The 25,472-nt window shown below is 46.1% G+C and overlaps 2 protein-coding genes across 9 annotated transcripts in view; one reads left to right on the forward strand and one right to left on the reverse strand.

Moving 5' to 3' along the window:
* Positions 1 to 6,361, forward strand: part of PPP2R3A (protein phosphatase 2 regulatory subunit B''alpha) — a 52,270-nt gene extending 45,909 nt beyond the window's left edge. For 4 of the 7 annotated variants that reach the window (XM_048954346.1, XM_048954345.1, XM_048954347.1 and 1 more), the window contains one exon: positions 2,730 to 3,056. In XM_048954346.1, coding sequence (XP_048810303.1) covers positions 2,730 to 2,799 — 70 coding nt within the window. In that variant the 3' untranslated portion in view covers positions 2,800 to 3,056. The other 3 variants (XM_048954348.1, XM_048954349.1, XM_048954350.1) reach the window with 3 other exon arrangements.
* A 126-nt stretch (positions 6,362 to 6,487) lies between these two features.
* Positions 6,488 to 23,683, reverse strand: MSL2 (MSL complex subunit 2). Of its 2 annotated transcripts, none has more exons than XM_048954353.1 (2): positions 23,419 to 23,683; positions 6,488 to 12,634 (listed from the first exon to the last, which is right to left on the reverse strand). In XM_048954353.1, exons 1-2 carry the CDS (start codon positions 23,558 to 23,560, stop codon positions 11,037 to 11,039), a joined length of 1,740 nt encoding a protein of 579 aa, XP_048810310.1. In that variant the 5' UTR covers positions 23,561 to 23,683; the 3' UTR covers positions 6,488 to 11,036. The 2 variants fall into 2 exon arrangements, with proteins under 2 accessions (XP_048810310.1, XP_048810312.1); XM_048954355.1 differs by lacking the exon at positions 23,419 to 23,683 and adding an exon at positions 13,588 to 23,334.
* Positions 23,684 to 25,472: the final 1,789 nt, after the last annotated feature.

A 25,472-nucleotide genomic window follows, 5' to 3' on the forward strand; every position in this document is an offset into this window, starting at 1 on the left:
CTTTTGCTATTCCTGGCTATGTGTTAATGGTAAAAGCTGTAGCCGTTACATTTGCCATATTAGTGGAGACTTTATTTTAGTCAAATAATTTTACTTCCTGCCCAACTTTATGCCTGTTTGTCTTTTTATTTAAAACAGTTGACTTCTGCAATATCTACAGTAATTTTTGCAAACGTGTAGAAACATGTATTGATAGTTCCAGCTATCCTCAGAGCCAATGAATTTAGGCACAGCAGTAGGTCCAGGAATGCTCTGTATGCATTCCACAGAGGCTCCCAATGCAGACTTGCTGTATGCATGGCTGGGGTCGTATCTTCTTGAGGGTATTTCTCCAGAGATGATTTCTTGATGGTGACTGTAAGACGCATTGGAACAAATATGTTGTGTTTCTACATGGTGTTAATCTTGCATGATTCAGGATTTCACCCATTCTTGAGCAGCATTTACAGAGCCATGAAATAAGAGTCCTGAGATGATTGCCTAATTTTCCCACAATGGAAACTGCTTGGATAACAGTAGCATCCACTAATTGGCCACTGGGATTTACAAAGCCATGGAGAGCTGCGTTTGCCTTTCTCCCTGTGATGTGCATCCAAACAGCAGTAAGCTGTTTATTCATCTCCTTTGAGCTGCCTTGTCTTTTTGTGGCTTCCATAATGAAAGATGATGTAACAGAGGATGGAAGATAAAATTGTTGTATTTCCTGCATCTGCACTGCAACACCTGTGTGCTCAGTACAGAAGAGAAATAGGAATCTACCATAGAAGCTTTGCAGGACCACGACTCACCAAATTCACCAAAAACGGAATTGGCAGGTGATGTCAGGTTTTTGAAGTCTGTCTGAAACAGCTCTGTGTCTTCCTCTAAAGAGCATGTCAGCAACCTTGCTGCTTGCTTTTAAGAGCCCCTGAAAAGCTCTGTAGTCATGGCAGCGGCATTAGATCTCATTTGTGGAGCATAGCAACAGACCACAAAGGAAAAAAAGGAAGGGAAAAAGAAAAACAAAGAGCTGGATGCCCAGACAAATTTGCTAGAAAGAGGCATTGAGTTTTTGCATATTCATCATTTCTGCTGTCCTTTGAGGGTGACAGAAACAGAGTGGGATGAAACGAAGATGATTTATGAGCTCTATGAAGAAGCAGATGATTTTTTAGCAAAGGTAGCTGGCAGAATGTGAAATTCAGTGTTTGTCTGAATAGATTTGAGAATAACCATCGTTCAGCAATTGCAGATGAATTAGTTGGCATTCTGCACTACATTTATGACTTAATCCTGCCTGTAGCTTTTCTGACTGGAGGGTTTCTGACACCAGTTGGTGTCTGGCTACCTGGATGTAGCCAGATCTACCTTATCTGTGACAGAGCACTGCCTGTGGAAGAGGAATCTCACCAAGACATAGTGGATGCTCACACAGACTTCAAGGATGCTGTGCCTGTTCAGAGGTGGTCAGGCACTGTCTGCGTAATGTCAGGGAGATCTTAAGTGTTTACTTCTGATCCTGAGTGGCAGCTTCAGAGATTTGCAAGTACTAGTGTGGTAAATTAAATACCTATGTTGGAAAACACAAGGACAACACACTCACCAAAAAGAAGAGAAAAGAAAGGTGTTCTTCTACTTAAAACAACAATTTGGAGCGTGGTGTTTCACTGAACGCTTAAGCTGATCCGAACACTTCTCAGCCATGTTTTCTGGTTTATACATCTGTGTATGAGTTTTCGAGAAGAGAGCCTGTTCCCTGGTGAATGCATGCACATGTTTTTGTGTAAAGGCAGAAGGAGAAGTTGAATCTGACCACGAAGGCTCTGAAAGCAAAATTGCTATCTCACAGACTTTGCAGGTGATGGCACAGAAGCCTCTCTGCAGCAGGACGTAAGGATTGGCAGGCAGAAATTGCTCCCAGGGCTTTGTTGTATCTGCACATGACTTAGAAGAGGGAAAAGCAACACGAGAAATGGCAGATGGCTCTTTTTTTGGCACTGTCCACACAGGGTATCAAAGGAGTTAACCTTTTTCTAGGGCAGTTTATCAGTGAACAAACTGGAGCTATTCCTGTGCTTGCCACTGGAAGACCTGCTGCAACATTGCCTTCATAACAAGTGTTGCTTTCAGAACTAAACAATTTGAATTTCTTGGGAGTCCTGAGAAAATACCTTGTGATGGGCTGAGGATGGGGAAAAAATATCATTTCTGAGCAATATACTGCAGCTGGCTGGAGAGGAGAATTTGCAGACAAACCTCCCTAAGTCATAAGCACAGAGACTGGAGCTTGAAACCAAGAGGGAGAGGAACGTGACAGTGTGGCCACAACTGATTTTCTGTGAAAACAAAAGCGTATCGTAAGCTCAAAAATACTTTGGAAACCAAGTGTTAGTGAGCAGGTCTGAGCAAGCCAAGTTTCCTCTAGGAGCTGAATCTGTGCCTGAACAACTTTATTTCTACACTAAGGCTACTGCAAGATACTGACTAAAGCTGTATTCAGATTTCTAAATGCTGAACACCAATGAAAAGCTGCTTCAGAACTTACGAATGAGAATGGATAGAGGACAGTCAGCTGTCAGAATGCTGCCTACTGAGGCACTATTCAGTGCTTTACAAATATGCTCCTTGAGGTTAACATCCTGCATGTTATCGTATTTTAGTCACATGGTTTAGTGGCTGCTGAAATAACTTAGCTGAAAAGTGCTCTCACCAAAAAATAGCTTTTAAAGACACACCTTTTATCTTTACAGATCATTTGAAGAAGACTATGAGACAGATGAAGTCTTATCTCCCTCTGAAACTGGAGACAAGTCAAACTAGTTATCTCAGATCTCTTAGCATAGAGAATGGAAGATGTGTAATCAGTGTCTGTCGAACTGGATAGCAGTCAGTCCCAAGATGCTTAGGGACAGTTAGGGATTTTTCTTAAGTCTGTCATTGGAGCAATGTGTTTTATTTTGTACACTGTAACTTGAAACCCCCTTTTTTTTTCTTCTTGTGTAACTGCAATAAGAGAATTTCTTTAAAATAGCTTTCTGCAATGTGTTACTGTGCACACATTAAAAATGGTGATTGCACCTTGTTTCCTTCATATCTTTTCATATAAATGTCCCCAGATGTGCAATAAATGCCAGCATCTAATGACAAACTCACAGCTGCGTGCAACATCTACAGCGGTCATTGGTCCGTTGGTTCAGTCCTGTGCCGTTATGACTCTTTGACTTCACAACAGGAGTGACAGAAGTTGCCAAATTAATTTATACATATATGGCTAGAGATCATTTAAAACACAAATCACAGTGCAGTCCTTGGTTTTGCTGGTGTCCTGAATACCAAAGGCAACATGCCTGCAGATAGGGAGAATGAGGTTCCTTTCTGTGATACAAAGCTCTTGTAGATGGTACCAAACAAATTGTACTTGTATGCATATGTGAACAGTTAAAATGATGTCATGTTTCTCTTAGAATTTATGATACAATTAACGTTTCTGCGTATTCTTTTGTGTGTGAGAGGATCTCCTGTATGAATACCAGTCAGGATAGTGGTTTTTTCTCTGTAGAAGTGTTTTCTAGTATATTTACAAGAGATGCATGCACTGTTCAGCCAGTGTGCTGGAACTGCTGCGTTCTGTGTGCTTCAGTTCTGTTTCTTTCCTGTGCTCTTCCCTTCTCTTGTACTGCTAATCTGTAGCCTTCTGCAAGGGTCTAAGCTGATATCATGAAAATACCTGCATTACCCATGTGTGGTAAATTCCTATTAACAGAGGGATTCTTTACCTGGTAAAGAAAACATCCAAATATTACTGATTTATTTTTTTTTCCACCCATGAAACAGACCTAGATTCAGAGAGAAAGCAGTGTAACTGATGAATTCTTGCTGTAAGTGCAAAATTGAACTGACTTTCCCATGGAATTACAATTGATGTATAAAGACAGAACCCATTCACTTCTTAGACAGATAGCTTGTGGATACACATGCTCACCATTATCCCAGCGTGTTTGGTGCATAAAAATGCTGCCCAGTGGTACATTCATCCCTAGATGCTATGTCTAAATGTTGCTGTTAGTAACAAGTAAGGAATTGGCTGATCACTACAACCCAGCTTCAACTTTTCCAGGAGCCTTTGAAGTGTCACGCCTGCCTCCCGATGCCCAGGTGGGACATACTGCTGCCTTGCTGAGGTTAGTAACTCTCATCAAGATCAAAATCTGAAAGGGAGGAAGTTATCAGTTACACTGGGCTCGAAGAACTGTTCCCTTTCCCATGAACAATGTTGCTATTTTATCTAGATCCATATACACATCCCAGGATCCTGGATTTTTCATATATTTGGGGAACTTCTGGATGCCCAGATTCTTAGCAAAGGTACTTTGAGGTCATCTCCATTCTGCAGTGACAGAATGAAGGAGGGGGCACTCTGACCAAGGCAGGATAAGCCCCTTCAAATGCAACGAGCACACAAGAGTAGCTCTGTTCAGCTCCAGGATGTCTGAGTTACATCTCCATCACCACTGTAACCCTTGGAGAAGCTTGTGGAATAATTCCACAGAGATCCACGTTCAGAAAGAAAGTAAATGATTGCAAAAATGAACATAGGATGGAAATCACACAACAGCCAATTAGAACCAGCTCTTTCTACTTCTTTCACCTGAAAGAACCAAGACAAAGCATTTCACCTCTTTTCTTCATTATCTGGGCCTGAAGTGGCCTTTTACTCTTCGATAAGATTTTAAATCTCTCCAAAACAAAGATTATTCAAAGGAACAAGAGAAGAACCTGACCTATTCCCGGATGGAAAGAAAGCAAACAAAGAGGAGTATCCTAAGCCTGGTAAAATCACCTGTTACATTTTCAAGCTTTGGCTTCAGTAAGTGAGGCAGACATTCGTGGCTCTTCTGAGCTCTTTCACTCCCAAACCCAAGGATTTCTTTTTTAAAAAACAGGTTCTCTGCTGCTCTAATTACAGTGATTCCATTTGTCCCTTCTAGCAGGGCAACACCGTGACACCAGCCTAAGGAATAAAATAATAATAAAAAAGAATAAAGGACGACTTAGGGCAGATGTTTTGCCTCATGTACAAGAACAAGCTACAGAAACTATATGTAGTAACTTAGAGTGTTTGCTTTCTGGAAAAGAAATCCGTTCTCTGTCTTACCAATCCATGTGCAGGTAATCATAATTCAGCTGTCACAGATTAATTAGTGAATGAGGTATTTATTCTACACCCCCTTTGTGTCTTAGCCCTGTCAAAACTTCTCGTGGTAAATTTGGAAACTCTGTCATGCTCCTGGAGTTTCTGGGTTGGTTACAACATCAGAAGATGGGGATGTTTGGGACTGCAGACACAGCGCCTGCTCCCCTGCAGCACACACCAGCTTCAGAGGCTGTGAAGCTCTCTGAAATGAAGCCAACGAACCCAAGAATTACAGCACAGAACACTTGCAGGAACCCACTGCGCTCTGACTTTGCCTCCTGCCTGCAGCTGTCAGTGTCGCTGTAGATGTCGCAGACCTTTAAAGACAGCTCTTACGTTTTTCTTTTTGGTTGTAAGTCTGTTATGAGCTGGATTCCTTTTGCTAATGAATAGTCAGAAAAGCGACTGCAATTCAGTTCTGCATGATAAAAGAATACGTGTTTGTTTGTCCCCTCTGGTCTGCTTTTGTCTGACAAAAACAAGTCCCGTGTCGTTAGAAAAAAACCTTATTTTCACATTCACAAATATCCTCTGCACTGTTCAGACAGGAGATGTGGTTCAATACAACCACGTGCTGGAATGGTACTAGGCTCATTTTTTTCTTTTTCTCTGCAATCTCGGTAGTAATTCCTTCACCACTTGTCACCAGCAAGAAGCGCCCAGGCGCTGGCGCATTTCCCCTTCTGCCGGCCTGCCACCACGCGGCAGTGTTGCAAAACAGACGCGGACAGCGAGAAAGAGGTGGCAGGCAGCCTCAGGTTGACAGAAACACTGCAGAAAACCTTCCTGCTTCGTGAGCTAAGGATGAAAGGAAGCTGACCTGAGAGACTCTGAACAAGGTCCGTGCTTAGCTTCTGAAATAAAATATGCCTGAAAGAACAGGAAGGAAAAGAAGCGTACTTCTGGAGTACGGCACTTCACTGCAGCTGCAGGTCTACGCAATGGAAGTGAACCTCAGTACGGAGCACGTGTTACTGTGAGAAAGACATTCAGCAATGGATGGCCTTTCCCTCTTTTCTCTGTATCGCTGGGTGATGGTTCTAGAAACTGAGTATTTAAATAATAAAGGTTCTTATACTTTGTAAAAGTAGTTTTGGATGCGTTTTGTGCTGGTATGGTTTTATCTTTGTATTTCTACTTTGTAATTTCTTCATTTCTTTTTGGCAAATAAAGGACTTCTGAAATGAGGAGGTAAAATCTGTCTCGCAGTGTTGGCACAGTGTTACTGTTCACTTCGGCTCTGAGTGCTGTCCCAAACCTGCCGGCCCTATTGCTGCTGAGCTCATCCAGCTGCCTGTCAGCAACCCCACGGAGCCGGGAGGCGCAGCTCTGCTGAACACACCGGGGAGAAGCAGCAGGCCCAACACTCACCTTCCTCAGGTCTTCCTCCTCAGCGTGGAGCCCCGCTCCTGTACCAGCTTACCAAATTCCTGCGTCCCTCATTTTAATCTTAGAACAGACTTCTCCTGGATCCTCTGCAAGCGGCACAGAGGGGAGAAAGAAAAATATTCTGTTTTCATCGCTGAAGTACAAGTGCTGCATGATCTTCTTACTTTGTGAGACTGGTGGCTGCACACACACACGTCTGATCTGTGGATTGCACACCTTTTGGTAGTGACCTCTGGTTTCTTTAAAATACCCAAGGCCTTCAGTTATAAAAATGGAGTAGTTAAGACTGGACAAAGACGTGCCTGCAGCACAAGCAGTACCACCTTAACACGTGTGAAGTGTCAGGGTGAATGTTACAGCTGCACCACCTACACCTGAAGTTATTCTGATGTATCCAAAGCTGCTCTTTTTTGTTGTTTCACTTCTCAGGAAGGCATTGCTTATAATCCACCTTTTTATTCTCAACTGTATAAAGATTTAATACATTAAAAATATCTGGGGCATGTGCTTCCATACAGTAAAGAGATGCTTTTATTCTAGATCACATCAGAATTCTTTGCAAGATTTGTGTGCCACGTCTGTATGATCGTTTTCTTTAAAATCCACCTGTCTCACCAAACAACAAGCCCCTGCTGTGCTAGCAATACCTGCTTTGAAAGCAGGGCTTTCAGGTTTCATTTCAGACTGCTGGTGTGTCGCAACTCCATAGGCTTCCTTGTGACTATGCAAAATTGACAGTGGTTTTGGAGAGGGGGGAGCTGGCAGCCTTGTTTCTTCTGTCTGAAAACTCCGTGCTGACACAAATTGAAGCAGCTGCAGAAGGAGACATGCTACCTGCCTCCAGTTTCTGACAATGAAACCATACTCAAATGCATGTACAGAACATCCACAGGGAGTTGAGCATGTTGCAACCTCACTGTTCACAGGCATTATACATGAGGGTTAGAAATGTCAGAGAGCAAGAACATCACCTGCACAACTGAACTGCCTGCAAGAGCAGCATAAACCAAGTGGTCATTTCCAGTTTTGCTTCCTTGCCCCCTCCTCCCTCCCTCACTCACATAATACATCGAAAGAGCCTTTCCCATTAAAATTAGAAGTTTAAATGTTTTCTTTCTTGAAAAAGCATCTTCCATATGTTCAGACTGAGAAGGCCATAAGCACTATGTTTGTACTGGCACACATCAGAACACAATCCAAAGTCCCCTTCCACAAGAAGCTGTTCTTTCCATCTCTACAGCAGTTTTCAGGCAGGAAGACCACCATAGCAAAGCATACGCTAAAACTATGCTGCTTCTTTCTGACCCAGCTCTGCAGATGTCAGAATTGTATTAAAGCTTGGAAGTTTCACTTTCCTGAGGTGGACTGGGAAGAAAGCTTGAGTGTCACACACTGCCTAAATGAAATCCCCAAGCAGGCTCTTCTGCCAGCACAGAGAAGAGTTCCCCCACTGCGCAGCACTACAGGAGGAAGGCCAGGCTGACAGCACCCAGGGAAGTCCTGCCAGCCCAGCCAACCCAGGCTGAGCTATAGCTGGAATCACTGCAAGGGCTCTCTGCCAGCCATTCTCCTGTGCTTCTCCACTGATGGCCAACAGGGTGCAAGCCCTTGCTGTGTGTGATGTTGGTCACTTAACTCCTTTTGACTACAAGCATCGTTGGAAGCTCCCACACCAGCAGGCTGCTGATATCCCTTTTAAAATGGAAAAAAATGCTTTTTTAAACTGGAACCACTGCAATCATTACCAGGAACACTGTGACCCTTTCTGTTGTTCAGCTCATTCAGGAACAACTAGCCAGGAGATTAAAAAAATGCAACCAACCAAACCTTAATTTAAACAGCTACAGAATTAGTCATCAATGAACTAAGCAGTGTGTAGACAGCAAGTTTGAAATATGCCACACCGATGCTCTGAGCAGTTGCAAAATAGAATTAGAAAACTAACATTTATTAAATCAATTTGAATTTTAATACACATTTCAAAAACGTGGCAGCATAAAAAGAAACGTTTTTAGAAACAACCTGAATCTACCATTTGCACTGTTACATTAACGATCAGGGCTCTCCTGTCAACAGTTCCAAAACACACTCGACCTAAACCACCATATTTAATGCAGCAGTGAGATACTAAAGACTCCAAGTACTCCTGCATTTGTGGAGCAAAGGTACTACGCATGTAATTTAATAGAAGTCCTAATAAATGTACCACCAACAACGCCAGCAAAACTTAACAGCTCTGCAAAACCATTCAGAAATAACCCATGCTGTGCATTTTACTCCTCTTAGATCAGACTCCGGTCTGGCAACGTTTCTTACACGTAGTGGACTGGGAAACAGATTTACATCAGTAGGTCACGATCAAACCACCAAGTCAGGAAACGGTAGGATCCTCTTGGGTCAACACAAAAATCACATACAAGTTTAACTAAATACATTTTAATAGGACATCATTAAATCTCATGAGGGCTAGAAAACACAGACCTTAGGTACCTGGGTTGGCAAATAAAGACAAGAATACTAAGAAGCATTTTCCACCATTTACTCATTATCAAAAATATTTTTCAACTCTTCTTGCAAAACAAAAACAAAAAAGTACAGACTGGACACATACATCACATTTTTCTTCCTATGGCTTTAACCCCCCACCCTACCCACCCCACAAAAAAGACGGGGGGAGAAACAAACCAAAACCAACAAAAAGATCTGACCACGTCCACAGAAAATGACACCATGGTACACTACAAAACGAAAGGAGGTGCCATTCGTGTCCAAAGGTTTTTGCTTATTTCTTAGGTGAGTAACCATCATTGTACATGCTTTGTGCCAAATCAAAATATACCTAACGTTAGGTCAGCAAGCACTGCAGACTCCATTAGATGAATTAAAGAAAGATGGAAGCAGTTAACTGGAAAAACTCACGTACTATTTAACATGCTGTTGAAACAGGAATCGCCTTTTAAATTAGAAGGTAATGTTGTGTGTTCTAGTCAGCCTGTGCTCAATCTGTGCTCTGTCATTCCAAGAGGAGAAATTTCTGCTTTCACAAAACAACTGCATTTTCCAAGTTGCCAATGGAATCTTAACGGCAGGACTAAATGCTTCTGACTGTACTTTTATTTGGGGATTACGACTAAATGAACTTTTTTTATTTTAAATTATCATAAAGCTGAATTCCTATGAAGGTTTTCAATTTTTAACACTTGTTATTTTTCCACTTGGGATCTTTTCAGCCCAAGTCACAAAAACACTGACCTTTGAAAGCGACTTTCAATATATCACAGAAAAACGTGACGGATTCCGGGTAAATTATACAGCTTCTTGTGTCTAACAAACATCCAAAATATTTGGCCTTTGATAGAAATCCATTTTCTGCCCCAGCCAAGAGATCCTGTCAGCAAAGAACTGCCCTCAAAGGAGCTCCCCCAGGTGTGCTGCGCTTCGGCTTCAAAAACCAAACACACCCAGCAATGGCAACTGCAGGAGGTATCTGCATACTGCACTCACTGACTGGCAGCACAACAGGGGCAGAGGAAAACCAGCCACGGAGCCCCTCCTCAGAAGCTCACTAAAAAAATAGCAGCAGCTCTGTTCTAGAAGCGGCAGCACTAAAATCAAAATCATCAGGAACTGGCAATGAAAGCAAAAAAGGAGAGGGCTGCTAAGAAGGCAGTGCTCCTCACACCTGAACCTTCTTTGTGTACAAGCAATTTTTCCACTTCAGTCAAAACAGACACACGTCAAACAAATGGAGCTGGCGTGGAGGGCATTAACAGATCAGGAGCGTGACCAGTGGAACTGGCAGGGAAAAAAAGGAATGATGGTATTAATGGGGATGGCACACTGGTGACAGTGATTTAACGTTCGTGTCTGAATAACTCATCTCCCCGACCCTCAGTGGGAGACTGAACTGCTTTGTGGGCTGTTAGCTTTCTCAGATCTTACTGATCTTAATTTGTAACTGCTCCATAATCAATTCTAACAATCAAAAATTACCTACCCTTTTCAGACTGTGTTCCTCAGCTTAATGCTGCATTTTCTCCAGAAATACCAGGCGATTTTCTGGCAGTAGTGATTGTAACCAATTGAGAATTATTTTTCTGCACCATAATCTAGCACAGTTTGCACGGGCTAACTAGATAGCACTTCTCTACGTTTAAGCAGAAGCTTTGACTGAGCACAAAGCATGAGCAAGTACAATGAGGTTAATATTTCTCCTTGCCAAAGATCTTGTGATAAAATCATTTACATCAGCAATTCATCTCAAACTATGAGGTGCTGTAAGAACTAAAAACAGTTTTAGGGTAACTCCTCCATTATCTGCAACTATTTCCCAGACACTAATACACATAACATAGCAATGAAAAACACTTGATACAAGTGATCTAAACGCAGGAGCTCCAGCAAGTTAAACAGAACCATAGCTGCCTTTAAACTGTAGCAGTTCCCCTACTGACGGCAGGGAAAAGAAAAAGATTCAACAGTCATATCTCACGTCTATAGCTTCCTCCAAACTTTTCTCATCGTGTGTACTGGCAGCTAAAAACGTAGTTACTGGTGACCCTGTCACATTGATTACACTGGTGCTTGTGCTGGCATTGCGCACCGCAATGCTTGTCACATTAATGCCCAAAGTAAGCCTAGTCTGCTCCAAGGCCTTTTCTGGCACCGCAAATGCCTCCAGCTTCTTCTCCCCATTAGCCATGTAGGAGTTTTGGCAGCCACGGCATATGCAGTCAAGGCAGGCTTTGCGGTTAGAGTAGCAAGGGCAGCGTTGGCCACGGCATGTAAGAACACTTGGATTTTGGGTGGCACGACCACATTTGCACCCTTTCTTTTCTTGTGGCTTTTTATACACAGTTTTTGTCGGGCTTCCCGGCATAACGTTACTGCTAGGGACTTTCTCCTTTGCTTTGTCTTTTGTTTTCAGCACCCCTGGTTTGGCTTTTGGGTGAGATTTCTTAGGGGCATGTTCTAAATTCTTTTTCACGCTTTTGTTAGACAGGAGCACAGTTTTACTTATTTTGGGAGTAGTGCCTCCGTTAGGTACAGTTGCAACAGGCTGCAAAGACATTTTATTTTCCTGTTTCACTGTTACAGGAGCTGATGCTCCCAGTGTTGGGCCACAGATGATGCTGGAGATGGGTAGAGGTTGCACCTTTTCACTGTCGCTTTCTGATCGAGATCGCTTTCTGTTTAACTTGACTACCTTGGGTGTTGCTGCTGTACATGAGATCCCATGAGGAGAAGCATCTGTGGACACAAAAATGTTATGGCTAAGAGGCGGGGGAGAAAGCTGTAGGAAAGGGCCATTAGTCACGTTTGCCTCCAAGCTGGGCTGCAAATTAGAACCACAGACTTCGGTATTTGAAACGGTTTCTAAGCTCCGGAGAACTTCCTCAACACTAAGGAGAAGCGATCCGCCTGGCTTGATATCTTCACTAAAACTGCAGATGTCAATGCCCGTCGTGCACAAGTCACTGGTAGAAACTGGGTCACACACAGGCTGCAGGCTGCTAGAGTTATCTTCATTTTTCATGTACTCTCCGGTACTGCATACATCGATCGTGTTGGCGTGTTCAGGAGAAGGAATATTCACTCCAAGTTTATCTACCGAAAGCCCATTACAATTGGGCAACCCGTTGATAACAGAACCTCGAATATCAACATTCTGCGCGCTCTCAGGTTTCGACGTCAAATTAGCTGGAGGATCGCTTGTGAGCTCCGAGGTTGAAGGTACTGGGGAATGTGTCAAACACAAAGACAAGGCTGTGTCAGGAGATTTTTCCGTCTCTTCGTGGAGTGGCGATCCGTCTTTGAGCAAAGCCAAAAGATCTGCAGAACAGTCAACTGCTTGGATAATGTCTCGTGCCAGGGGAGTCTGTGTTATGTACTCGCAGAGTTTCTTATAGCAATTCACTAAAATGCTTAGCTGCTTGTTCTCCTCAAACTGTTCATAGTCCTTGCACCAGCTGCAGGATGGTTTCATCATCATCTTCTTGCCTTTACACGTTTTGCAGACATAATGCTGACACGTGGAGTTTGTAGGAGCAATAGGATCTTGTAGCAAATTTCCTAAAGGAAGAGAGAAAAAGAAAGATTACCGTGAACTCAAGCCAGGCTTCCCGGATCATACAGGATACAGGATTGTAACAGCAATAAGTGGCCCAGGAAGGTCCAACAAGTCACAGGAAATCATACTGTGCAAAGAATCATCTAAAAATTCTCACAGATGCCATATCTGATTTTAAAACTTCAGAAAAAAATAGAAATATATCACACCACGACGCCATGCGTAATTGGTTGTGCTGCTGCAGCCTTTAGAAGCACAACAGATCCAGTCCCTATGTGCCCTCAGCAATTCTTCCACTGAAAGCTACAAAAGACATAAGATTTCTATGAGTTTACCAGAAGTGCAGCAACAAACCTCCATGAAGAGCCAAGGCAGAGGTTTTAATTAAATCAGTGAAAACAAATGGCAAGCGAGTAAAGGGAAACCCTAAAAGGAATGTAAAAATGATGCAATAGCAAGCCCAGAAGAAAGGAACGCACAACAGAGACTGTTTCACTTTTCATTTGGCTGGGATTGAAAACAGAGCACAGCTTTATGACAGCGTCACCAATGAAGCACAAAGATTTTAGTTTTGTGAACAACAAAAGCAACTAAATGGCTCCTACGAATTCTTATTAAGTACCAAATAAAACACCCAATAATGTATTTGAATAAAAATGGAAGAAACGTATATCGTATATTGTTCCTTAAGAGATTACTCTCGTGCCAGAGAAGAAGATGCAACCAGGGAACTGTTAACTTATCCTGGGGAGCGGTGGATCCCCACTTCCCATCATTGGGCCAATATTTAAAATAACAGTAGTTGTCACAACCACGATGCTTAAATACTTCAAAGTGTCAAAACCAGCTCACACATCCTGTGCAGATGTGAGGGGATTGCAAGAAATTTCTCGGAGATCTTACTGTTAAGGAGAAAACCATTTTAAAAAGCCAGTTGCTGATGTACTGAACACACCTGAGAGCACAGCCTTTACACTCGTGGTGCTGAGAATCTGCAAGGTGAGGTTTTCATCTCTCTGAAATGAGAAGTCCAGAAGAATGCCTTTGCTTGTTCTCAAGAACAAGGTGAGCAACATGGAAGAATAAAATACAAAAGAACAGTGCTAATTTAAATTCTGCATAGAAGCAATTCAGCTGGTAACTATATCCAGTATCACTTGGTTGGTTTTAGCCAGCTGCAAGCCAGCAAGGTATTTTAATGCCTAAATAAACTTCACAGTACCTATAGTCGTCTACAGCAACAGGTTTCCCCTTCTGTAACAGCACATGTTCAGTTTGATCAGCACTGTCTCCCTACGAGGAGCCTCTGTTGGATGAGTGACAACCATCAGTGGATTCCCACACAGATTTCACCAAAGTGAAACATGTTCTGAGGAACAAATCAGTACTATTTGGAAAATTGGGAACAGAAAGCAAAGCGTGCAAAGTAGACTGAAAGACCAAGTCATAAATATCTCCTTTCATCAGCTGCTTTCAAGGAAATTTTAAATCAGTTGGACCTTCCACAGCAGATTCCCGTGGAGCCCTTTGGAGCGCTGTAACCAACCCAACCTCCTTGAGTGCACTGAGCTACGAGTTCAACGAAAATCACCCCAACTTCTCTATGCTGTGTTACCCTATAGGGAACCCAGTCCCTCCCAAGAACAGCACATACTGATCACAGCCTGCAGCCGCCCTTAAATCACGGAACTTGTCCCTGCGCTCCATCTTTTGTGACAAAGCTCCATGCCCTTTCCTAACCCAGCCTTCCCTGCCTTCCATTACATGGAAGCATCTTTTGAAAATTCAGCTTTTTGTGCATTTGAAGTAATAGGAAACTTGCATTAGCTCTGTCATTTTACAGAGCTCCTGGATGCCATGAATGAGCAGATGAAGGGACCTTCCCGTTTTCCCTCTGAAACCTGAATCCTTTGGTACTGATGGGACATGAGAGATGCCCCCATGCTGCAGCTGGAGCTGTGACTGTGCGGGAACATGCAGCATTCTAATACAGCTCCTCAAAAGCAATACAGAAGGAACCATGCATAGAAGCTGCACAAGAGGGGCTCAAAGCACAACCGCAGCAATTGGAAAATGAGCGTATAACCAAACAGTAGGTATGTAACTTTTCCTTGCTGCTCTGAGAAAGGCTGAATTGAGGAAGACTGACTCCAGATCCTACGAAGACAACAGCATAACACTCTACAAGTTACGCAGTGAAAATTTAAAGCCATCAGGTGGAACAGAATCACAGAATGGCCCGGCTTGGAAGGGACCTCAAGGATCAGGAATCTCAACCCCCTGCCATATGCAGGGCCACCAACCTCCACATTTAATACCAAGACCAGGCTGCCCAGGGCCCCATCCAACCTGGCCTTGAACACCTCTGGGGATGGACGGGGCATCCACAGCCTCTCTGGGCAGCTGTTCCAGCCCCTCACCACTCACACACACAATGCAGCCTGCAGAAGACACGTTACGTTCCCTTTAAATGACACTATTTACAGAGCAACACAAGCAGAGATGTCCATGGTGGCCATAAGGTAACATCTGATTTTGTGAGAAAAGCCCATAACCGCCATTCATTGGGGAAAAACAAAAGAAAGCTTTAAATTGCATCAGCTAGTTTTAAAAGCAATGTCTGTAAGTGGAAAGAGTTTACAAGCAGCTGTTGGGCCCTTCTGGATGTTAGCCCTCCCAGCAGGAAAAGCAGAAAGCTGTGCTCTGACTCGAGCAAGGAGCAAACACAAGAAACACTTGCTCACATAATGCTCTGAGACTACATATGCATCCACTGCACTTCCAGCAGGAAAAGGCCAGCAGTGCTGTGCCTGTGCCTTGGTCCACCCTCAGCCTGTTTTGCTTCTTAAAGAGTGATCAACGCTTTACAGATTATGAAATACTAATCAGTCCAAATAAGAAATGTGCAGCCACAATTTAACTTTTAATTAGATTTTTTTTTCTTAATCTTGCTGGCAACTGTGCAATTCATTTATCCCAAAATACATTTGGCTGAAGCTGCTGAACGGGTGCAAAAGCTAAAAGAAGATATTAAAATCTCCAAAAAAAAAAAGTGGTGATTTCCAGAGGAAGACAGATGGACAGACAAAACAAACCACTCTGTATGCTCTCACTGGAGGAAAGAACACTGCGAGTTCTACTCTCCATAAATGCCAGCAACCTACACAGGGGAGACATTAGGAATGCCTGAGCCACGGGAATATTTTCAGCTTGAGCTCATATCTCATATTCACTCTCCAGTCAGTCAAAGTTTTTCTTGTGCATGCTCTGTGGCACTTATTACCCTCTTCAGATTTAGTATTGCTAATATTAAAAAAAAATTAAAATAATCATGAGATGCAAACTCACAGGAAATTTAAGCTTAATTAGCTTTAATACTTGGGGAATCATGCCAAGTCAACAACATTGTCCCAGAAAGGCAATATCTGAGCTCTAGCCAAGAATTTGGAGGTATTAAGCATTGGGATGTTTTGAACTGTTGGATTGCACAGGCTCCCAAATTAGCAGATTTCCCCAGATTCAGATTATAAAGTTCACCAAGAAAATGATGATGGAAAGGCTTCCGAGATGTTGTCTAACCCATCCTCAAAGCCCAGAATAACCACACGGAGTTAGACCAGAGATCCATGCAGTGCAGTGTCCCATCTCACCAGTGGCCAAAAGCAGATGCCTACGGCATGGAGTAAGAACAAGGCAAGCACAGCCTTACTCCTTGCCCAGCCTTTAGCTGTTATTCTTGGAGATGGAGTTTCCACGTATCCACGTATTCAGTAACCCTCAAGAGTCTCTCCAGAGGCTTGCCTCATCTCTTCTTGAGCTGTTTCAAATGTCATCTGTCACAACAGGCTTTGACAAGAAGGTCCCTGTGCTAAGCATGACTTTTGGTTTCGAACCATTACACCTACTGGTTTCACCAGGCAATCTCAGCTTCTTGTGTTGGAAGAGGCCAGCAGTCAATCCCCACCCCTACCTCCTCACCACACTGCTCATGGTTTCACAGCCACCTCTCTATCCCCCACGTTGCCTCTTCCCCACACTGGGAAGCTTATACAGCTTTACACAGTGCCATAATAAACTTTGCCACCATTCCTGGTTTTTAACATTTGTTGTACTTTTGATTGATACTCAGCACTGAGATAATATTTCCACGATTTTACACTGAAAGGCCAAGATCTCACTTCTGGCTGGCAGCCATCAGCAGTCTATCACTTACATACGTTTACAGAAACTCCTTAAGATATAAAATGATGTGCTCTGAGAAGTAATATTTTTCTCCATGTTTACTATTCAGCATTGATCAACTAAATCTCATTTGCCATTTTATTGTGCAGTCACTCTTCCTCCTAAGATCCCACCATGATTACTCAACACAGACCTTTATTGCTCCTACTTGAAAGAACTCGTAGTACTAAATTTCATCTTTGCTCATCCTCTTTCGTTCTTATAATGCCTCCAATAAGAGGCTTCACATTTCTCTAAACATCAGCTCTTGACCTCCCTACTATCAGAAGGGTTTACCAAACATCTACTTTAATGTGAGCACTTACACTCAGTAAGCAGGATATACAGAGAAAAGACTTCTAATACATTATTTACAGAACATCGTGGCTGTCCTGGAAAGCTGTTACCAGGAGGGAGGTCATTTAAGCCCCAAGGAACACTTCCTATGGAGTTCCTTAATGAGCATTACTGCACAGCTGCAGGAAGAGGGGAAGCATCTGCAAACTGTATCTCACAGACCACAGGAGGAGAAGAATTGGGCACAGCGTGGTTATGAGGTGCACGTATCCAGCAAATGTGCTCCTTTCGTTCTTAGCTGCCTTGAACAAAGGCACAGCGCCCTAGAAAAGGAGGTACATTCTCAGCACACAAACCCGCTTTGACGCCCTTGGAAAGCCTACTGGAACATTGTATATTGCCTTCTTAAAGGCCCAAATTTATAGACTGATATAAGTATTATATCCTAATTAGACAAAGCAAACTAGTGAAGAAAGCAGGTCCAATTTTGTTGAAGTATAAATTTCACCAAAATCACCCTTGTTTTGTACAGCACGGCAAGCAAGTAGAAGCTCAACAGCCACAGAACTGTGCGCTATCGCTCCTGCTCTGCGGGCTGTGTCACTCAGATGGCCTCAGAGGTCCCTTCCAATTCCAATCCTATGTCTGTGATCTCCTCTGATCTAAGAATACGATTCTAAGCAGCAGCAAGCGCTGTGCTGTGACCACTGGGCTCAGGAGAGGAGACTGACAAATTATAGCATGGAAGGATTTCAAAGTGAATTCCTTTCTCGAGGCTGGAAAATTCTACTTATCTGGAAAAGCCGGCTGTCAATGTGCTTTGCATTACTCTCAAGTTATACATAAACGTGAAGAAACTTTTTTGGCCTCACACAACTCCAACGTAGTATCAAGCAACTCCTTACTGCATAGCTACTCAAGCTGATCTGTAAATCATAACGCAGTAAGAAAACAAACTAAAGAAATCCGTGTTTGGATTCGCCTACAGATCTGGGTAATCAACCCCAGAAAGATGCCTGTTGGAAACTTATCAGCTCGTCTTTAAACACTGTGCAACACAATCAGAGTGGCCAACATCCTCAGCTGAGCATCAGAACTACTCCATCACCTCCCACTGCCTCAACGACAAACACGCACCTCAGGTCACACTGGAAGGCAATGCTGTGACTTTGCTTTGCAGCTGCCTTCCGAAGCCCAGCGCCACCAAGATCTCACGGTGGAAACCACAGACACTCCTCCTACCAAGGCTTCTCAATTTTGTTTTAAGACTGGAGTATTTTTAGTTTAGAAACCAATTTAAAATTCAATAGGTACAGCCTTGTGTTGTCAAAACGTGTGCAGTGCAATGCAGACAGCCTTGAAAAAGCAGTTCTCCCAAAAGTCACGAGCAGGATTTTAAACAGGAAACAGCAAATTTAAGTAAGGGGATTTAAGAGGAAGAGAAATCAACCAAGTTCCTGGCTAAAAAGTGGTGCATTCAGAGAACGGCCAACATGTGATAGCTGGACAGTAGTTTTCATTAGTTAAAATAGAGAAAAGAAGAAAACATCAACAAAAAATACCTGAGAAAAATGTGCCAATGCACACTTCTTTCAAACACAGAAGGGAACTGTGATCCGGCAGCCCAGATCATGAATCACCCTTCACTTTCCTCAACAGAAGGAGAATGGACAAAGAATGAGAATTCCACTCATTGTTTCCATCACAAAAATCGATCGTGCTTTCTCACTGTACGCCTCTGATATCCAGGCTTAACTTGCTCAGAAATAGCTCACATCTGCAAAGAAAGTCCAATCTCGTGCACATCAATAAGGCCTTTCAGGAGTGGGAATATGTTCCTTCTCCCTCTTTCCATCTCCATGACTGCAAACTGAATTTTCAAGAACTTTTACACCCGAGTATCACACAGCCATCTCCTGTGAAGGACACCCCATAAGTGCTGCATACTTCGCTCTGTCTCAGTGTCATCACAAAATTCAAACCTCAATTGCTCCAGAATCACAATTCATTTGCATCCCACTAGTTTCTAGAAGCTTGTTCCCTTAGATGTTTGGAGAAATTTCCATTATGAACGTTTGAAGAAACAGTACTGTTCGAAAAGTCTAATTCACAGTTTCCAGTGGCAAAGCAAAGCCTAAAGGTCAGCAATTCCACTTGGGGTCAATACCAGCACTGCTGAGAGCTGAAGACAGGGGGGCTGGATGAGGTCCCACTAGGGACCAGCAGAGGGGAAAAGCAGAGTCGACCTGCAGAAGCAATGGGGAATCAGCTCAGCAAGGGGCAAGAAAGAAGGAAAGCCACCACCAAGCCACAAACGTGGACAAGATGAAAAAGAGATGCACATGTTTACACAACTCAGTGTATCACCAGCTCTGGAGAACTTTGGTGCCTGGCTGGTTGGACAAAGACTCAGCTTCTATCTACAGCATAAAAAGTTTCAACAGCTAGGCTAATGCGTTTATACAAGAGCAGGGTGGGAATAGCATCCCTACAGTGACATCAAATAAAAAGAGTTGACATAATACTTATTTCCATTTGAATGCACACCATTCCCCATGCTTGGCAGTTGGTTCCATAACTTTGCTTTACCATTTAGCCTTCAAACCTCCAGCTAAAATTCTCACAGCTCCCTCATCACATCCCCCAGGAGCTGTGAGGTGCCGGTCAGTATTATCACACTGCTTCTTTGTTCTGTGCCACCCCTTCATCTCTGTGAAGCCACACGGTGCCTTAAACATCCTGTAACGTAAGCCATGGGATGTGAGACAAGAGCTGTACTCTCACCCTGCATTTCCATAGTGCAGACTACCTCTGGGTTCCTGGCCACGTGTGCAGCGTCCCACTCAAACCATGCAACCCTTCCAGTCCTTTTACATTCTAAAGAAGCAACAATCTTCCAAATACTTTCTAAATGTTTGTCAGAGGCTTCCAGGGTGAAGTTTTCCACTGACAGAAAAAAGCCAAACGACCAGATGACAATCTCCTACAAACATTTTAACTGATGTTCAAGGCTGCTAATGATGGAAAGACAATTGACATTCCGAGTGACTTGAAGAAACCTACACAGTATTCAAAACAGAGAGAGTTGCTTTTAAGATTTATATCTGGTAGGCAGTATTTTTAAAACACAGAGATTTGTTGCATAAACCCAGTCAGGCTATTTTTAGATGGCACGTGGTATTAGTATGCAATTTAATAAGAATCACGTTAGTTCAGAGTCTAAAACACAGATCTCTCATCCTCAAAACACCCTCTGCCCCGCACAAAGTACTTATTTCATCCCAAATCTCCAGACATGCCATCTCACGCCCCTCCAACAGGACGATGCATCACCTGCAGCTCCAGCCATGAAGCCACCACGTGCTCACACTTCAATCCTAGAAGCACACGCTGCTGCCCATCGCTGTGAGTTAACCTTTCCAACCCATCAGGAAAGGCAGAAACCTCCAATGCACTGGAGCACAGCTAGCTGACCAATTTACAACGCCACACATTACGACTTTCTGCCGGGGCAGCTTTGCTATCAGATCAGAAGCAAACCAGTTGGCTTGAATCCAACGCACTGAGCAAACAGTGGGAACACAACCACATCAGCTGATGGATGTAGCTGTCGCTCCTAAAACCAATTCCGTGAAACTAAATGGACAGTCCTGACTGCAGAATGAACACCTACAGAATAACAAAGCCTAGCAGGATGCATTCAGAGAGATTAAGTGCTGAAGCTGATGACAAGAGCAGCGCTAATTTGGGCAGGGATCTCCCAGAGGACCTGCGATGGGATTGTATCTGTTTTATACACATTACTGATAAACCACGCAGCATTTCTCCAACAAAGCAGCGTTTTTAGACATTTACAGTCAAAACTTCATTTCGCTACAGACTGAACAAAGAAAATAACCAGACATTCATTGTTCCATACTCTTGAATCCATATGCAGGTGTTTGGATCTCACAGTCTATGGACCACAGATCTAGAAAAAGAAGCGAGCATCTGAAAAACTTTCAATATTTTAGAAGACAGACAGTTGGGTTCTGGTGCTCAAAACACCTGCTCTCGTTATCGTGGCATCTCACAGTGTAACCTCTACCTCAGTACTTAAACCTTACCTTTAAAACACTGTGTGAGATTTAAAAGGCTCTGATAGCGGAGAAAGGCATGCAGAAGATGGGCTATAAATGATCTTTTACATACAAAAAGCGTAATAACTCTCAGCGCACACCTGTACAAGAGGCAAAATGCATTCTGAAAGTATCACAGCAAGGTCAGAGAGCTGAAGAGGCACCGATAATCACCTGGACAGAAGAGCAGCAAGATGAGAAGCAAACAAGAAGGTGAATTGAGCTGAAGATTTGTGACTGCTGGTCAACACCAGAGTGGGCAGTTTGGCACTGCACAGGAGCACTGCTGTGACTGACTGCCTGCAGCATCAAGCAAGACACCTGACTAACTCTGCAGGACAGGACCTGCGTGCTACTACATGGGTGCACAGCGCTCAGCCTCATAAAGAACCCGGAATTTACAGGGCCTCCACATCTACCGAGCCACCAACAGACACCAAGACAACACTGGGGAATCCCTTGTAGACTACATCTTTGAAACCAACAGCGGCTTTGCTTATCTGAAAGCTAGCTGCAGCAGTGAAGAACAACTCCAAGTAGCAACCTTACAATTCAAAGACAATAGGAGCTGAAGAGAGGAAGTGGAACCACTGCGAGGTAGCTGGTAAATCAGAACATCTGTGGAGGCACAAGCTGGTAGAAGAAAACAAACTAAAACAGCACAGACTGCTCTACAACCTGAAAGCCACAAAAAAGCCATGCAAGAAATGCTGGAGGGGGGAAAAGGAGCCTGGGGATTTGGGCAGGGACAAATTAGACAGTTTCAATAACACAGAGTGCAAAAACAAGACTGCAGAAGGCCACTAAGGGAAGAAGTCAAGGCATGGAGAGGAAAGAACGTGTTTCAGAGGAGTAGTTTTAACGTGGGAAGTTCAGACAGCACAGTAGTTAGAAACACATAATCCCTCTGCTAGTATCTTAAGAAAAAAAAAATCAGAAAAATACTATTTTCAAGCAAAAGCCATCAGTTAAGTGAGCAAAAGCAGTAATGATTTATGGGAAAAGACACAGGTAGGGATATGAAGTAACAGAATTGAAGGCAAGGCGCCAGAGACAAAGAGCAGAGTTGCAATCATATCGACATCAGAGTTCCACGAGGAAAAGAAAAAAAACACTTGGGCAAATTATTTCAGGAAATGACGACGCAGCGAGCCTGCGAACGAGCTCCTTTCCCCGCACAAACCGAGCTCTATTTTCTAAGACTTTAAATGGGAGGAGCTACCGCTACAGGACGGGAAGCCTCCACGACTCGCTTAACAGCCCCAACGGCGGCTGTAAATAAATAAAACGGCTAAGTTTGTACACTCCGGTAATTCAGTTAAATTGGTGCGACCACACATTAGCACAGATAAACAGAAGCAACCGGAGAGGCCAGAAGCACGGCCTGTCCAGGAGATCCAAAAGCTCAGCAGCAGGGCTTGCCACGGCCTCAGGACAGCAGCGGACAGCAGCAGACAGCAGCGCCCGGCAGAGGCTCGGTGCGCTCACAGCTCACCGCTCGGAACGCAGCGGTTCAGATTCGCGCAGAGCCCTGCAGCCCCGGGTGCGGACCCTTCCCGAAAGGCAGAAGGCTCTTTTTTGGGGGAAGGAAGGAAACGGGGGTAGCCTGGCAGCTCCCGGCCTGGCTCGTCGCGCTGGTTGTCCGGGCAGGATAATTACCTGCCGTGCACAAAAGCAATCCAAGCGTTGTTCCTGGGCGCTTACAATTCCTACCTCTCAATCTACGTTGTTTGTTTCTTTTTCCTTGAAACGTAAAGCACGAAAAGCGAAAACGGAAAGCCAGAAATTCTCCCTTCCCCTACGCTGTGTCTCGAGCACCTTTCCTCGCGCTCGCCCTCAGCCACCTCTCCTTAAAAACAATTAGCTGCGCTACAGCGGGCCGTTCCCACAGCCGCTAATGATGGTCCTACCGCCCTCTGCGACCGGACCGCCCGCAGCCCGGCATAACTCAGCACGGCACGGCATAACAGGGCACGGCATAACTCAGCGCGGCACAGCATAGCACGGCACGGCATAACACAGTACAGCCCGGCCCAGCACAGCACGGCGTAACACAGCACGGCCCGGCCCGCCGCCCGCCCCCGCCCCGGATCCGGCGGAGCTCCGCGCCGCGGCCCGCATTGTGCAGCGAACAAAAGAAAGGTCCTCACCGCACACGCAGCAGGAGAGGGACTGCCTGAAGTAGGGCAGGAGCTTGTTAATCTCGGTGAAGGACTGCGGATCCCCCGGGTCGTAGTTGAGCACCAGGCGGCTCGCGGAAACGTAGAGAGCAGTGGCATTCACCGGGTTCATCGCAGCCGCTCGCACGCCGCCGCCTCCGGAGTGAGAAGAACGCGCGGCGCCGAGTCCGTGCGGGCGGCGGAGCGGGCGGCCCCGGGCCGGGGGTGTCACCTCGCTGCGGGGCCACCCGGAGCCGCGCGGCGGCGGCGGCGCGGAGGCCCGGCGGCCTCGGCCCTGTCACGGGGCCCGCGCTGGCTGCTGCTGCCGCTGCTCCGCCTCCCGCGGGGCCTCGCTCCCGGCGGCGGCCTCGGCCCGCCCGCGGCGCAGGGAGGCGGCGGCGCTACGCCAGGCTGCGGGCCATGCTCCGCCGGGCCCTGCTGCTCTCCCCGCGGGCGCGGCCTCAGCGGCGGCCCCGCATGGCGACGGCCGCAGGGAGGAACCGCGAAGGCAGCTCAGGGCGGCGGCGGGCCGGGCCGCGCTGCCCGCTCCGGCGGCGGGGGAGGGAGGGAAGGAGGGAGGGAGGCGGATGCACCTGGGCCTCAGCGCGGCCGCATCGCCGCGGCCTTCTCCGCGGGGCCGGTGGCTGCAGGCTGCGCGGCCGCGGGCCGGGCGCCGCTCGTGGGGTGAGGGTCCTCCGCCCGATCCTCGCCGCAATGTCAATAGCAACCGTTAGATCCAACCGTCACTGCGGAGCCATCGCCGCTGCCGTCTAGCGCCCGGCACTGCGCATGCGCGCCCGGCGCGCTTCCCTCCCGCAGCGGGGGCCCATCCCGACGGGGGGGAGGGGGGAAGAGCGGGGAGAGCGGCGCCCTCTGGCGGAGCCCGGCAGCGCGGCCCGCAGCGGGGAGCGGGGCCGCCCTCGGCCCGGGCGCGGCGCCGCCCTGAGTGAGAGCGCGGTAGCGAGCGCGCGTCTGAACGGCGGCCCGGCGACAGTCGCCCCACAGCTCCACCGCCCCGCGGTCGGGGGTCGGGGGTCGGGGGTCGGGGCTCGGCTGCCGGCAGCGCTCCGCGCGCTCAGACCTTCCCCGGCGCCCGGCCTGCGCCTCCCCGGGCGGCGGTGCCGTCCGGCCGCGAACGTCCGTGCCGCGTCATGGCGGGCGCCGCCCCTCGGCGCTCTGCACACGCGAACTGGCCCCGCCTCTGTGTCCGCGGCCCGGCAGGGCTCCTGTGGGCCGCGTTCGGTGCTCCGCGGTCCCGAGCGATGGTCCTTGAGGGTCTTTTCGAACCTGAGCCATTCTAGGATTCCGTGACCGCCCCCCGAAGGAAGCGGCCGTCCCGCTCGTCCCCGGCTCCTGTTGGCAGCGCTGCCGGCGCCATTCTCCGTGCCGCTGCTCGGCCCTTCGCACGCCATCTGCTCGCATCTCTCCTCTCCCCCGCTGGCCCCACGCACGCTCACGCAGAGCTGCCCGTACAGAGACAGCCGAGGGGTTCCGCTGATCCTTTTCTGTTCCTTGACGCTGTCTCGCACACCCCCCCTCGGCGTGCTCCTACATCAATGTCTGCACCTATACCTCTCTCGTGGCCCCCAGCACACAGCCGTTACTCCATGCACACAATCAGTCCCGACCCTCGTTTCACAGCACAGCCCACATACATGCTGCCTGCCAAGCGCCCGGTTCTTTTTCCAACTCTCCCCTCTATGCATCTCATGTGCTGAACCAAGCCAACAAACTGAATAGCATTCAACACCAGGAATGTTCTCATACGGACCTCTCTGCATCCCACACTGCCGAACTCCCCAAACCATATGCCTGTGTACATGAGAGGTCCCTGGCAGCAGACGTGTGTGCCAGGGATGGGGCACCTGGCCTTGGGGCACTACTTGCCCACCTGTTCAGCCAGTGGAGTGTGCTCAGTGTTGAATGAGCCCCCGAACACTCGCACTATTTCATATACCAGTGCAAACAGCCTTTACCTTTCCTCTCCTGGGAGAAGGGTGAAGAGGGAGGTGTGCTGTGTGATGTTGCTTGCGTTTTCAGCTGCT

This window comes from Lagopus muta, chromosome 9, assembly GCF_023343835.1.
Source record: "Lagopus muta isolate bLagMut1 chromosome 9, bLagMut1 primary, whole genome shotgun sequence".
Taxonomy (NCBI): domain Eukaryota; kingdom Metazoa; phylum Chordata; class Aves; order Galliformes; family Phasianidae; genus Lagopus; species Lagopus muta.

Bases quoted from the DNA above. Each gene is read 5' to 3' on its own strand.
- MSL2 (XM_048954353.1), bottom strand. From the start codon at position 23,560: ATGAACCCGGTGAATGCCACTGCTCTCTACGTTTCCGCGAGCCGCCTG. The intron at 12,635-23,418 runs GTGAGGACCTTT...CTCTTCCTTTAG, and splicing joins CCTCTCCTGCTGCGTGTGCG to GAAATTTGCTACAAGATCCT.